Source organism: Callorhinus ursinus, unplaced genomic scaffold, assembly GCF_003265705.2.
Source record: "Callorhinus ursinus isolate GAN/ISIS: 27379988/994484 unplaced genomic scaffold, GSC_fseal_2.0 scaffold57, whole genome shotgun sequence".
Lineage (NCBI taxonomy): Eukaryota > Metazoa > Chordata > Mammalia > Carnivora > Otariidae > Callorhinus > Callorhinus ursinus.
In genome coordinates, this window is record NW_027397119.1 from 6,861,170 (window position 1) to 6,875,733 (window position 14,564).

Below are 14,564 nucleotides of genomic sequence, written 5' to 3' on the forward strand. Positions count from 1 at the left end.
CGGCCGTGGCAGCACCCTTATAGGGAACGTGTTAGAAACGCGTATTCCCAGGCTTGCCCTCACACCCCTGAATCCAAAAGTCTGGTGGCAGCAGCAGGGCCCAGCCATAGGTCATACTCCCCTCCTGGGGACCTTTTTTTTTTAAGATTTCATTTATTTGACAGAGAGTGAGAGCAAGCACAAGCAGGGGGAGCAGCAGAGAGAGAGAGAAAAGTGAGGGAGAAGCAGACTCCTTACTGAGCAGGGAGCCCGACACAGAGCTCAATCCCAGCACCCCGGGATCATGACCTCAGCCGAAGGCAGACACTTAATGGACTGAGCCCCCCAGGTGCCCCTCCTCCCGGGGATCCTGGTGTTCACTTGAACTCGAGAACCACTGCTCTAAGGCAGGCTGCAAGTGCAAGGGAGAATGACCGGTCGGCTTTCTAAAGCTCATGGGGTCCGTGGTGGCTGTTGGCTGTGCGGTTTGTGAACAAGGAAGGGCGAAGCTGGGCCAGTGGGGTGACATGTTATCCGGGGCACCCCTACCCCCCTGTCCTCATGCCCGCCATCTTCTCTGCATAGAGTCCTTGCTTGTCTGCCTGGGACTGGTAGGAAATGGGTGGACTGAGGGAGGGCTGGGGGAAGGGGGGATTCTCTGTGCTCTGTACAGGGGAGACTGTCATGGAGCAGAGGGCGGTGATGGGACTGCCGTGCTGGCCCGATGTCCAGCGTGTGGAACCCTGACTACCGTCTGGGTCACACAGCCACAGTACTTGGCTTCCTCTGCTGCTGAGCTCTCGCCGCCCGCAGCACCCCCTCCTGACGGATGAGCTGTGGCCTTCTCTGGCCCAGGCCAGGGGCTTCCCCCGCCCCTCTGAGGGCTCCACCAGCGCCTGAGGCCCGGGAGCTACGAGATCCTGCTCCAGGAGCCAAGGGAGATTGACCCCCCTCTCCCTCTCCACCAGCCTGGCATGACTCTGCTGAAATTTGTTTCTAAAAATAACACAAGATCCAATCCAGCTGCTAAAAAGCCCCTTTGTTCCCTTGGAACCAAAATGTGGAAAAACCACAGAAAGCAGCCCCAAGAAAGGCAATGTATGTTGTCCAGTAGAGTATACGTGCTGGACAGTTGCATGTTACCGCCCAAGGTCTGTGTCCGGTCCCAGTTCTGAGGAGCTGCTCCCTACTTGGGTGTAAGAAGCAGATACCCTTGCAAACCCACACCCTGAGCATTTCCCATGAGCAGGTGGGAGGGACTGGGGGAGGCCGCCAGCACCCCTTTCGTCAAACAGCAGACCTTCTGGGTGGCCCTGTCACTCCCACCTGAAATCGGCTCTTGTCCTCCTTAATTAGCTGAAGGAAATGGTCAGTGTTATGGTTCCATCCTCCACATTTGTTTTAAGCTCTAGCTTGAAGTGAGTACTCCCCCACACCCTTAGGGTCACAGGAGGCCACAGAGGTGACCCAAGCCAGTATGACTCAGATTATGTGGAAGAGGGTACATTCCCCATGGCTCTGAGCCTGAGGGACTGCCCTTTTTCATCTTGATATATTGATGCAATTTTAGGATAAAGCCAGAGGGGGGACACTGCCCTCTCAGGCACATTCTGCTTTAGTGTCCCAATGCATGCCGAGAAGCTTCCCGCCTTCATCTCGAAGGTTCCCCGGGGGTCTCTGACGTGAGCTGAATCTCAGCAAGCGAGATGATTAGGGACAGGCTACCAACCTTGGGTCAATTCTTGATATCACTGTGCAGAGAAAGTTTATGCTCTCAATGGGCCCTCCCTTCCCCTGCCCCCTGAAGGCATCAGGCCTGAGCCGATAAATTTGGTCATCATTGCCATAATGTATTTTAGACAGTACAGCCCCTCTAGGACTGCAGGTTTTCAGGATCATGGTATGTTTTGTTTTTATTTGTTTGGATCTCAGGTGCAGAGTAGGGGGCTGACCATACCATTGGTTCATGGCTCATTTTATCACTGGGCCACACGAGGCCCTTTGCGTGCTCACTGTTACCTCGCATCCCACATTTACCCCCTTCACTGCCCATGAGCAGCATTCTAATGGGCTCATACATATCTTTTTGTTTAAATGCATCCCTTAAAATGTATAGCATAACTTTAGATCATGTGTTTTTAATTTGTGTAGAAGTTATTAAAGCGCTCTGCCCCACCCCAACGCTGTTTCTAAGATCACCGGAATCGTGTGTGTACATCTGATCTGTGTTTCTAACTCTTGCCTAATAACCACTGTTATCTAGGGCACATATTCTGCCCGCCCATCCCTGGACAGGGAATCTCAGGTTGCTGTCACTGCCAGTAACGTCCCAGTGAACATCCTTATGCGTGCCCCCTGCTGAACTTGCATGATCATTTCTTTGGGAGACGCACCCAGGAGTAGAGCATGGGGCCAGGGTGTGCGTAGATGTAGCTTTGACTTAGGAGTACCAGGTGACTCGGGAGAAGAAGGAAGAATTCTGGATCCCCAAGGCTCAGGGTTGGAGGGTGACACCTTTTCTCCAGCAAGATAGCTTTGATTCTCGCACTACCTTTCTGCTGTGGAATTGAAGGCTTGCTCAGCGTGGCAGACGGGGAGGAGATGGGTCAGCGAGACAGCCTCATGGGTACTGCCTCCCAACCAGGAAGTGAGGTTCTCTCTTCAGGAAGGAAGGAACCTCTAGAACCCAGGTCCTAGGAGCTGGCTGAGAATTAGCACTGGGTTCCAGGACCTAGACCAGGACCACAGGCCACATCGTAACATCCTGTGGTCAGTGCAGAAGCCTGGTTGTGGCGCCCTAGTCCTCACTTGGCTTCCTGGCATGGGCACGGCTTTAGGGGATGACGACGGGGGTGACGCCCACCACCTGGACTCCAGCCTCTGACCTTCTTCCCCCTTGCCTCCAAAGGGCCTCCGAAGACCGAAGGAAGCTGTGTGCTCAGGTCTGCTTCTGCAAGCCAGGGGGCATCGGAGGAACAACAGGGCAGGGCAGGCCTGGGGAGGGAAGGAAGAGCCTGGGACTGTAATGGGGATGGGCTGCCACACCTGAGTGGCAAGAACTGGCCAGAGTGGGCTAGGATCCGAATCATGGAAATGAGGGGCCTGTAATGAGGAAGGGCAGAGAAGCCTCTGCGTGGGGTTTAGACCTGCAGAGAGAAGGGCCAGCCAGGGACGCTTCACGCCAGGCAGACCGCCATATTCAAGTGCTTGCCATATTTCTTGACAGGGCATGGCCCTCTCAGAAGCCTGGGAGTGCCTGAAAGGAGAAGTAAAGCTTTGGAAACGGTAGATGATGGCCCAGGAAATGCCCCTGCTGGAGACAGGAGAGAGAGAGAAGCTAGAGCAGGATCTCTCTGTCTCAAATCACCACCGAGAAGGTGTTTCCCTGCGGGCTGGCTCTTGGGCAAGAAACAGAAAGGTTTATGTGGACCTCCTCATCAGGCTTTCGGAGGTAAAGCTGTAGCTTTTTTCCCTTCGTGTCACAGGAATGTCCTTGCCTTTGAGGCAAGGTGGCTTGGATTCAGACTTAGGGCACAAATCCTGGCTCTCTGAAGCTCTGTTTCCCTGCCATAAAATGGCGGTGCCCTCCCTATGGGGCTGCTGGTGAGGATTCAGTGAAACAATATGCGTAATGATGGTAAGAGCTGCTGCGCGTGGACCGTCCACTCCGTATCAGCCACTATGCGAGGCACTGTATGTCACACACGCGTGTGCCCGCGCCTGTGACTTCTCATTCCCACACAAAGTGCCAACTCTGGTACCTGGCTCACTGTGTGTGCTACTATTATTTCCCTCCCTTCCAACCCCCCACCCTATCCCCTCCCTGTTCCTGCAAATAGGGAGGAAAACAGAGCCTCACTTGGCCAAGGGAGCTTCCAGTCTCCCATCCAAGTACTAACCGGGCCCGACCCTGCTTAGCTTCTGAGATCAGACAAGATCGGGTGCGTTCAGGGTGGTGTGGCCGTAGACAAAGGGGAGCCTCCGGATCAGAGAGAAGGGAACAGGTTATGGGAGGGGGGCTGCAGGAGCAGGTTTCATATTTCAGTTTGGTGCCATCTAAGGTGGCACTGGCCTTGCCCCCCCCCCGCCCCCTTCAAAATCTTGCCTCCTTCACCCCTCACGTCCCCCGTGGCAGTGATACTGGTACTCCAACCAAAGCATCTCTGAACACTACCAACACACTCCTGAGCAGAGGCTCTGGTAAAGAGGACAAGCCAGGGCAGGGCAGGGCACCAGAGTCTGCTCTACCGAGCAGCCCGCCCTTGCAGCCTGGAGGCCAGAGCTGAGTGTAGCCCTTATTATTCCAGGCAGGTCCAGCTGCAGCGCTGAGCCAGCCTGATTCCCTAGCCCCTGGCCCCTCCTGTTTCCTTTCTCCTGTTTCCATTCATACTTCATTTCCCATGCATCATGCCAGATTCAATAAGAGCCTTTGGCAGGGGAGATTCAGGGGGTGGCTTCCTTTCAGATCCTCAAAAGACCCTACTCGATCCCCTACACGGGAGCTACATTTTCTCCTCGTAGTCTGGGGATGGATCTCTTCCTTAGTGCCGGGAAGGTTTCCAAGAGTAAGGGATTCCTTGGACAAAATTGGAGGAAACAGAGTGTCTGACTATTGTTTATGGTTTGATGGCTTAGGGCATGAGGTTCTTGTCTCTGGCAGCTCCCTGTTTTGGAACTTGCTAGCAAACCTCACTGCATTCTGAGTTATCAGGAAGTGCGGGGTGGTTTGCTTCTCAGGTGTGTATGGGAGTGGGAGAGGGTCTGTTTCAGCCCCTGTAATGTAATGTAGTTGATTCTGAACGAGAAAGAACAGGAGGAAGAGTCGACATTTCCTCTAAGTGGAAATAAGTATTTTCTGTACTCCAGAGATGCTGCATTTTAAAGGACCTCTTAGATGTTTGTCAGAAAACGAGGAGGTCCAGACTCGAGGGAAGGAGTAAAGTGTCACAAAAAGAGCACCAGACAGCCAAGGACGCTGACTTGCCAAAGACTAAATCACTTATCTCGTTAGACCTCAGTGTCTTCATCTGTAAGGCGGGGGGGGGGGGTCCCAGCTGTCCTCCCTAGAACTGATATATGACAGTGCCTTCACACGTCATTACAAATTGTAGAACAGACGTCACAGGACTTTAGGAAGAAAAACATTGAAGTGATTCAGCGATCATGTAAAGTAAGTAATACAATTTCTTGCCCCTGAAGGAAGCGATGAGAGGGTTTGCTCTTCCATCCTATCGTCCTTTAAGCTGGCACAATGCTAGAAAGTGGGAGTGAGAACGTACCTTACCCAGAATGCCCCGAGCTGAATGACTAATCCTGACCTGACAAGAGGTGGTACCTCCCAGGCGTCTGAGCGTTGCGTCTGAAGCTGAGGCTGAGGCTGAGGCGGTGTGAGCGCTTACAGATTATTCTTTGCCAGTTGCCTAATAAGGATAGGGGCTAGGCAGGCTTGGCAATTGCAGAGAGCTCACATTCTAAGAGCTCAGAGAGAAGTATGGGTGCCTGCAAAGCCTCCGACTTCCAGAAGAACTTTCATAGCGATCCCACCTTAACCTGGGCCCCCAGCTGACACAGCCCACTTTGACTCTGTACCAGCCCTTCAAGTGCTTGCCCTCCTCTGTATGTGTCTCTAGCACAAATCTGAAGCAGACAAACTTCATTCTTTTCCACACGCCCCATATGTTCTAATCATAAGTGTTCTTTTTGATTGCCCAAGTGAGTGAAAAATTTCTCCTCTTTGATATCTTGAGGAGAGGTTCAAAGTGAGGAATTCTGACTCAGACTGTCCCTTCTTCTTTTCTAGAAATCTAAGTTTGCCTAGCCTAGTGGTATCGCCAACGGTTATAACCTAGCGAATGGTTATTGCTGATGAAGATGCCTTGGAATTTTCCATTCTTTTCGAGGGTTGGGAGTTCCCTCCGGCAAGGAAAGATGGAGGAGCACATGGAGCTTGTTGGCCTTCTGCTTAAAGGGCTAGATACCAAAAGTTCATTAAGATCACAGTAAGCCTTCTCCCATCACTTGAGAGCAGACATGCTGGACGCTGGGCACCTTTCATCTAAGACTTCCAAGCACTATTTCTGTCTCTCATTCCTGTCCTTCGTCACTTTCTGAGGATGTGTGAAGAGGTGGGGCTGATTCCGCCCCCCCCCCCAGGTAAAGGCGGGAGGACCTGAGCCCTAAGAAGGACAAGTGACTTGCCCAGAGGGTACCTGGGAAGATGGTAAATCTGGTTCTGAATCTGCTAGCAATTATTCAACAACAACAACAAATTAACTGGCTGCCCCCTGTATGCGGGCTCTCTTCAGGCCCTGGGGATAAAGCAGTGAACAAGACAAGTGCAGACCTTTGCCCTCGAGGAACATAGAAAAAAAAAATAAAGAGAAAAAAAGTAAAATCTGATTTCCAGTTTAGCACTCCATCAGCACGGTTCTCAACATCCTCTTGAAAGGTTAAGGAGTTCTACTTAGGGTCAAGATGGGCTCCTTACTGCTATAGCCCTTCCCACTGCCTCCAGGCTTAGGCGGGAAGCTGAACTGGAGGGACAGTCTGCGGTACCCCACCTATCCCTGTGCCAGTTGGGGTGAAGGGAGTTTGATGCGCTGCCTCAGGTTCCTTCCAGACCTCGGCTCCCCAGGCTCCTGGATGACATCAGAAAAGAAAGGCAGAAAAAAGAAAGGCAGTATGATATTTGAAAAGCAGTAGCAACAACAGAACAAAACCCTGCTTGCTTAACCCTCTGTAGGTCAGAGTCACTCTAAAAATCTCTGGTAAAAGGAGAAGGCAGGGGGTGCACTAGGCGGGAGGCGGGAGTGTAAACCTACTCCGTCCCCTGGGACCTGCCCGAAAGAGGATTGATGGGAATCAGCAGGAACTTTGGCCACATGTGACTTTTGGAAAAGTAACTGGTAAAAGAGTCAAGCCTTTATCTGATGGTTCTTGTGCTTCTTTGTTCACCTTTTAGAAGGGAGGCCATCATCTATGTATTAGAGAGGGGCTGTCCAGAGCCCCTTGCCACCCCCTGGTAACTGAACTCAAGTCAATGGGGACTGTTTAACCAGGGCTGGGCCCCCAGGTTCTGGCGCTATATTCAGAAAGAGCCCTGAGGGGCGCCTGGGTGGCTCAGTCGTTAAGCGTCTGCCTTCGGCTCAGGTCATGATCCCAGGGTCCTGGGATCGAGCCCCGCATCGGGCTCCCTGCTCGGCGGGAGGCCTGCTTCTCCCTCTCCCACTCCCCCTGCTTGTGTTCCCTCTCTCGCTGTGTCTCTCTCTGTCAAATAAATAAATAAAATCTTAAAAAAAAAAAAAAAAGAGCCCCTGAGGAACGCCTGGGTGGCTCAGTCGGGTAAGCATCTGCCTTCAGCTCAGGTCATGATCCCAGGGTCCTGGGATCGAATCCTGCTTTGGGCTCCTTGTTTGGTGGGGAGCCTGTCTCTTCCTCTTCCTGCTTCTCCCTCTGCCTGCCATTCCCCTGCTTGCACTCTCGCTCTCTCTCTGACAAATAAATGGATAAAATCTTAAAAAAAAAGAAAATGCCCCTTCACATTTTTTGAGCCCCTTCACAATTAAATGATCTGGGGGCGCCTGGGTGGCTCAGTCGGTCAGGCGTCTGACTCTTGATTTTGGCTCGGGTCATGGTCTCAGGGTCATAGGATCAAGCTCCATATCAGGCTCCGTGCTGAGTGCAGGGTCTGCTTAAGATTTTCTCTCCCTCTGCTCCTCCCCCCCCAAATAAATAAATACACAAGCAAACAAATAAGTGGCTGATGTGTGACAGTGGGTCCCACACGACAGGCAGGAGCTGCTCTCTAAAGCTAAACAGGACAAGGATGAGCCTCTCCACCTTCAGCCCTTTCTATCCTCACCTGCACATAGCTCTGCCCCTCCCCCAGTCAGAGGGGGAGCACCTGCCTCTCTGAGGAGAGAAATGCTGATCTGAGACCCTCTGGTGCTCACTCCCACAGGCTAACGCTGCTCTCCTGCTGACCTTGCCGTGGCCCTGGGCTCTATCCGAATTGATTGCTGTCTTTTTTTTTTTTTAAGATTTTATTTATTTATTTGACAGAGAGAGACACAGCGAGAGAGGGAACACAGCAGCGGGAGTGGGAGAGGGAGAAGCAGGCTTCCCGCGGAGCAGGGAGCCTGATGCGGGGCTCGATCCCAGGACCCTGGGATCATGACCTGAGCCAAAGGCAGACGCCCAACGACTGAGCCACCCAGGCGCCCCGAATTGATTGCTGTCTTATCCCTGCCAGTCCAGTAACTTTAACACTCAGATTTAACTTTAAACTCTCTTCCTTCTCCTCAAAGGTCCTTCTGTCCCCTTTATGTAAAAAGGCTCCACCCTGTATGGCCGGCTGCCAGAGCATTTTACTCTCCCCTTTTGGAGAGAGGGAAAGCTTTTTGGAGGGGTGGGCTTAGCTCCAAGACCTGAACCTAGTACCTGACCTGCTGACAGCAGCAGCGGGCTGCAGGATTTCCGTCTGGCTGGAGGCTGAGTATTCTGAGGGCCCCCGAGGATGCGGGCATCGTCTATCAGGTTGGCCTCCTGGCATGTAACTGTATGTGTTGGGTGCAGGATGCGCGGGTGGCAGCCTGGCAGACCACCCTCTAGATCACTCCGGTCTGGACTCCTCTTCTGACCCCTTCTCCCCAGTTAGAGGCAAGGTCAGACGAAAGGATTTCGTGGTGGGCCCCTCAAATGAATAGACAAGGAGAGCATGAGAGCCGTTAGTTTCTGAAGCTGCCGGATCCGTGTCCCTTGGCTTGAGAGCGGTGTGTTGGCAGGACGGGGGTGTATCTGAAATTACTTCTCTACACGGAAGTTTGCAGGCTGCTGGGGCCTCCTAGGGAGGAACGGGCCCCTCCTGAGTCCATCCGCTCAGCTCAGGCCTCGGCGATCGGTTTGGCTCAGGCATCAACTGTCACCGAAACCCTTGTGCTAGAGTGAGTCCCTCTTGCCCTCGCAGATGCCGGATCCCCGCGGCCACTCTAATTGTTTTTGTCTGTCTCTTTGAATCTTTATTCCAGAGATCCAGTTGTCAGCGGCATCCAGGGAACCCTCCTCTTCCTCCTCCTTCTCCGGCTGCCTCTCTACCATCGCAGTTGCTGGTCGTTGCTAAGGTGGCCTCCATGGTAACATGCACATCCTGTTTACACCGCCATCCGGGCAAGTTGGTCTAAGCTAGGAACCTACCTGCCCTGGACAAGCACTGCCATCACTACCTGGGGACACCAATCACCGTGACACGTGGTCCAGCTTCCACTCAGTTCCCCCATCCTCTTCCTCCTCTCGCTGCCAAGCTTCATACACAAAAAAGGATCTGGGCTAGAGGCTGCTCCTCCAAAGCCTATTGCACAGGATCTAGTCCATCTCTTTCCCAACTGGGCTCCCAGAGAAGCAAGAAGTAAGAAGTGAGGCAGAAAGCCAGGTGTCCCTGATCAGTCGAAGGGGAACTCCACATTTTCTCTGGTCAAGGGGCTTGGTAACAGCAGACAAAATGACGAACCCAACAGAACATGCCTTGCCGGCCAACTCGATGGTCGAGAGCCATGAAGGGGACTTTGGCTGCTCAGTAATGGACCTGAGGAAGCTCATGGAGCTGCGTTCCTCTGATGGAATCAACCAGATCAATGTCCACTATGGAGGTGTAATGAATCTCTGCAGAAGACTGAAAACCGACCCTGTGGAAGGTAAAGGCCGGACCAGGGGCGGGGAACCAGAGCAAGGTGGCCAGTGTTCAAAACTGTTGCTTCCCTAGCTCCTGGAGAAGGCAGTGGGAGACCTCCCTGGTATATCTGTGTCTTTTGAGAAAAATGTGGTCTCTGACGCACTGAAAGGGGGTTGAGGCCATGGAGAGCCGTTTCATTCCTGGAGATGGTGTTCTCTGAAGATCACGCTTTCTTCCTTTTTCTGTTATCAGCATGCAGAAAGGAGACAGTTTACCTCTGTTTCACAAATGTATATGTTAGAGATGCTTTTATCAGCAAACAGTCAAGTCTCTGATTCAGGATCGGTCTCTGATTACAAAAGAATTTAAGATACAGTTCTGCTCCACACTGATCTTACAGTGTAACTGGGGAGAAGGGGCACCAAAAGAAATGAGTGAGTCCGTCTACCCAATGTGGCACTTCTCTATTGTGGACAGTTAGAAATAGGGTGCAAAATCATTGGGTATATAGAAGTACCTACCATATCTTTGGATTTTCACTCTGTTTCATGTCAGGGAATTATTGATGACTTTCAAACCCTCCTGGGTGTGCTTTTAATATAGTTCTTCTTAATCTAGTCTTAAAAGAGAAAGGGAAACCTGGCTTCATGCTTGCCTGGCTCAGTTCAGTTGCCCAATAAGCCCTGGTAATATAAAATTTTGCCTCCTCAAAATGGAGACAGAACCAAAGGAACCTTGTTTTCTCACATACATGGTTATAGCATCTCTGTTACAAGTTCTTACTTGGTCCTGTCAGTGAGGCAGGACACGGCTGAGTAGCATAAGATAAAGCAAAGATCTTGCCCTTTAGATGCCTTTAGCCTCTTGAGATGTGCTATTTCTGAGCCTTTCTCGGAGGCTACATCACGTTTCTTGCCAAGTCTAAGAAGTTTTGACCCCTGGCCAATGTTGTAAGTTTGTGACTTGGAGTCCGGACTCTTCAGGATTAAAGAGAGAGAGAGAGAGAGAGAGAGAGAGGTTTCTGTCTAGATATCTGTACATTGCCCATGTCTTACTTGCAATCAGAGAGAGCTGCCCTCCATGTTCTTTCCTTCTAGAATTCAGTTTCCTGTCTCTCATGAGTTCAAACTCTACCTCCACCATTTTCTAGTTTACAGTTACTAGTTCGTATCACTGAACAGTTTACTTAGCCTCTCTGAGTCTCTTTCTTCTTTGAAAATGATATTAACGCCTAGCCCGTACAGTTATCAGGATTAATACATGGGGACTACATATACATAATGACGTGCGTACAGTGCTCAAGCTTATAATGGGTGTTCAATAAATGGGTTGTCCCAGATTAAAATGGAGCCCTTGTGTCTGACGCCATTTGCCAGAGGGTGAGTGCCCATGGAGTGCAATGTATTATTTTCTCAGGAAAGGCTACCCTAGCCAGCGGCCGTTTCCTCCTTTCACCTCTTGATGTCAAAGAGATCTGGTTAGGATGGCCATGCTTAACTAGCTGCTTTCTCAAGGCTCACTCTTTGCCTTCTGGCTAGAATCTAATGACTGCCCTTTGGGCACTGCTTACTTCTTGTCAGCTAGATTTCTTTATTCTGCCACTTTTGTAGTAGCGTCGGCCTTAAATAGAGGCTGTTTTGTATCATATGTTCACTAAGAAATGCAGGAGCTTAGAAGCACCCGTTAGAATTTAGGCGGGACCTTTCTTGTTCCCTTCCTACACCCTTCTTGATCCCTGTGGTCAGCTGTTTCTCTCACAAAGTGAAACTCAGGAGTCCAAATCAGTTGGAACCTGGGACGCTCCGAAGAGCAGGATCCAGACTTCCCTCCCCATTTTCCAACTCCTTTCTCATAGCTACTGCTATTCGCTTCCTGGTTCCCAGAGTGCTTCCTTTCCCAAAGGCCATCCTGTATTCCACTCTAATCTCGACCTCACACAGCAAATGTTATCGATGTAGTCAGTGCCCTTAGATTCTTTCCCATTCCTAGTTTCAGACCTATAGTTGAAAGCCACACCTTCTGATGGCAGGTGCTTCGGACCCTGGCCATGCCTGAACCCCAGGACCCCTACCCTGGGCGCCGTTGTCTGCTGCCGTTCCCCAGCTTCCTTAGATCACAAATCTGTATCCTGGTTTGTTTCAGTGTAGGACTTATCAGAGGGCTGCTGCTAGAGCTGGGGACGCAGGGTGTCTGAAAACAATGTTTCCCTGAGTAATATTGACTCCCCAGTGCCAACAGTGACCTCCTCGTGTGTGAGAGGAGTAAAGGCATCAAAAAGGAGACACAGGGGAGCGATGACACAGAAGTCTCTCCCCCGACAAAGGTGATGCGGAGCTGTTTAGTGGGGCCATCCGAGCAAAGAGCATCACTATCCAGGTGCCTTGATGAGCTGATGCTATAAAAAGCCGGCCTATTCACAGAAGACCACACTGAGGTGCCTGACAGCCTAGCACAGTTCTATCACCCGCGGGAGGCCTCTGCAGACTAAGAATAAGAATAAAGAAATTCACCTGGTGCTTGAATTCTGCCCGTTGGAAACCTGGTGAAGACTGGGGAGATGGGTTCCTGGAGTATGACCCTTCCCTTTTATCTTCTGTTGGGTTGACAGCATCTTTTGTGTAGATTTGACAGATTGTTTCAAACCATAGCTAGTAAGGGGCCTTATGGGAACTTGGAGTTTATAATATTTATGACGCTAACATGGCTTTGTTATTCGAGATTTACACAATCGATTGTAGAGGCAAGTGGGATTTAATTCTACTCGTCCCCCATGCCCCCGCCCAGACCCAAAGACTTAAATGACTCACCTAAGTTCTTCGGACTGGGTAGGACGTGATAGAATACATCATGTTTTCTGACTGAGTCCGTGAATGCTCATCGGCCTCTTAGGCTAGAGCGACAGCACAGAGAATCTCAGAAGCAGAGATCATTTAAAAGTTTGTTTTATCTTTCAGTGCCTGATAAAATGTCTTAATTGGGACCCAGCGCTAATATTGATGCAATAGTGGCTTATGTTCCCTGCGTATGCGTGGCTAGTTGGAGCAAGAGCGGTTGCCCCAGGGGCCGAGAGCTGGTTAGACTCGAGGTTGCTGGGAGGCGCTCGGCTTCCACGGCATCCGGCATCCGGTAACCACCAGACGCCAGGCTGAGTGTGTGTGCAAAAAAGGGAAGGAAAGTTACAGGGAAACCAGAAGGGGTGGGGGAGACATGTAAGAGGATACAAGCTTGCACCTCGGCGACTAAAGGCCTCGGCCTTCATGGCTCTGTCAAACAAAGGCAGAGAGGCAGGGCTGAGGCTGTAGGTCCTGAGTGAGTGAGCTGCATGGCCTCGGCTTTTATGTAGGGAAAATCTGAGCATTCCGCACCAATGGAATCTTCTTAGTTGGCCTGCTTCTTTCTTCATTCCAATGTCTTCATCATCCTCCCTCTATTTTCTCTTCTTTCCTTACCCCATTACCCCCTCCGCAACCAATCTCTCCAACCCCCAGAGAGCAGAGTGTCTGGATGACACCCCCTAGAGGACAGGCTTTTACCTTCCCACTGGCTTTCCGGGCTTTGGTGGGTGGGAGAGAGCTTTGTGACTTTGGAACGGGAATCTCCGTGGCTTAGGGGGAAGGAAAAAAAAAGGTATTTTCCTAAGTTTCAGTCTCTCTTTGCGTGTAGGAAGAAGAGACAATCCTAATGAGATTCTTTGGATCTAGATAGAAGAGTTGTGTGAATTCTTCTTTCTCTGTAGAACTTTTCCACATTGCTCCTCAGCTCTGCTTCCCTTTTTAGGAGGAAGAATGATGTCTTCTGAGGAGGAGCTAGGCCAGCCACAATTAGGAGGAAGGTCTGGGCCCAGATGAGAAAGGGCAGACAAGGGAAGCCCTGACTGAACGATAAATCATTGCCTGTGGGCTACTTTCAGAACGCTAAAGACGATTTCTGTGGATTTGGATCGAGCAGAATGTTGGTGGGAATTTCTCTTTCATGTTCCCTCTGTACCCTTCGACTTCTCCTCTGCAGAGCTGAGGGTGTGACAGGGGTACAGAGGGTTTCCTCTTCCTTTTCAGCCACATTCAGGTGCTGGGGACCCCAGGGCGAATACGGCAGGCACAGTCCCTCCTTCCCTAGAGCTGACAAGAGGATACACAGAAACTAAGGCAATTTCAGAAATATTGTCACAGTGCTGTGATGGGGAAGAGCTGGGTGTGATGGAAGCAGCCAGGACGGGGACCTAAGCTGAAGGGACTGCAGGGGAGGGGAAGGGCTTGGAAGGTGAATAGGGACTCCTGTACCTCTGATTGTCTGGGACAGCTCCGTCCTGACCACGCTCTGTGGTAATTGCTGCCACTCACTGAATGTTCCTGATAGAAGATGCAAACATGTGTGCCTCACAGCATCACTGAGCAGCTGCTAGGTTTGGGGAGCTGAGATTCTTTGGCGGAGTAAAAAGCAGGAAGGGAAAAAGTCTGTTTTAAGACCACCCAGCCCGAATTACGACTCTGGTTCATTAACTGCAGGGTCTAGGGTACTATTTCCTGCCACCCTGAGATCGCTTGCATTCCTGTTCCCAAGCCTTGGGTCAGTGGCATGTTCTACCGAGCACTGTCCATTTTTCTACAAGCTGGGACATGCGGGGATGGGCTCGTCCTCCATGTGGTAGATTGAAATTTCCAGTAGCACTTTCAATCTAGAAAAAAACGGAACACATAGCCCCAGTGATAAACAATAAATGCTTACCCACAACACTACTGTATTACTATTAGCACTTCCAATGCTAGTATTATTTACGTAGTAAGATAGGCAAGAAACTGAGGTGGATGAAGTAATACAAAAAGTTCTGGTATTTCTCCCCCACTCCGGCAGATGGATGCGCCCTACTTAGAGACCACTGCTTTAGAGAATGCTAGTGTGGGGGGGCGGGGAGTAGAGA

General features: G+C 51.0%; 1 protein-coding gene across 7 annotated transcripts in view; it reads left to right on the top strand.

The window, feature by feature from the left end:
- Window positions 1-14,564, top strand: part of ATP2B4 (ATPase plasma membrane Ca2+ transporting 4) — a 94,181-nt gene that overhangs the window by 34,556 nt on the left and 45,061 nt on the right. For all 7 annotated transcript variants that reach the window (XM_025855287.2, XM_073884577.1, XM_073884578.1 and 4 more), the window contains exon 2: window positions 9,006-9,668. In XM_025855287.2, the coding sequence (XP_025711072.1) occupies window positions 9,476-9,668 (193 nt within the window). In that variant the 5' untranslated portion in view covers window positions 9,006-9,475. The remainder of the gene's footprint in view (window positions 1-9,005; window positions 9,669-14,564) is intronic.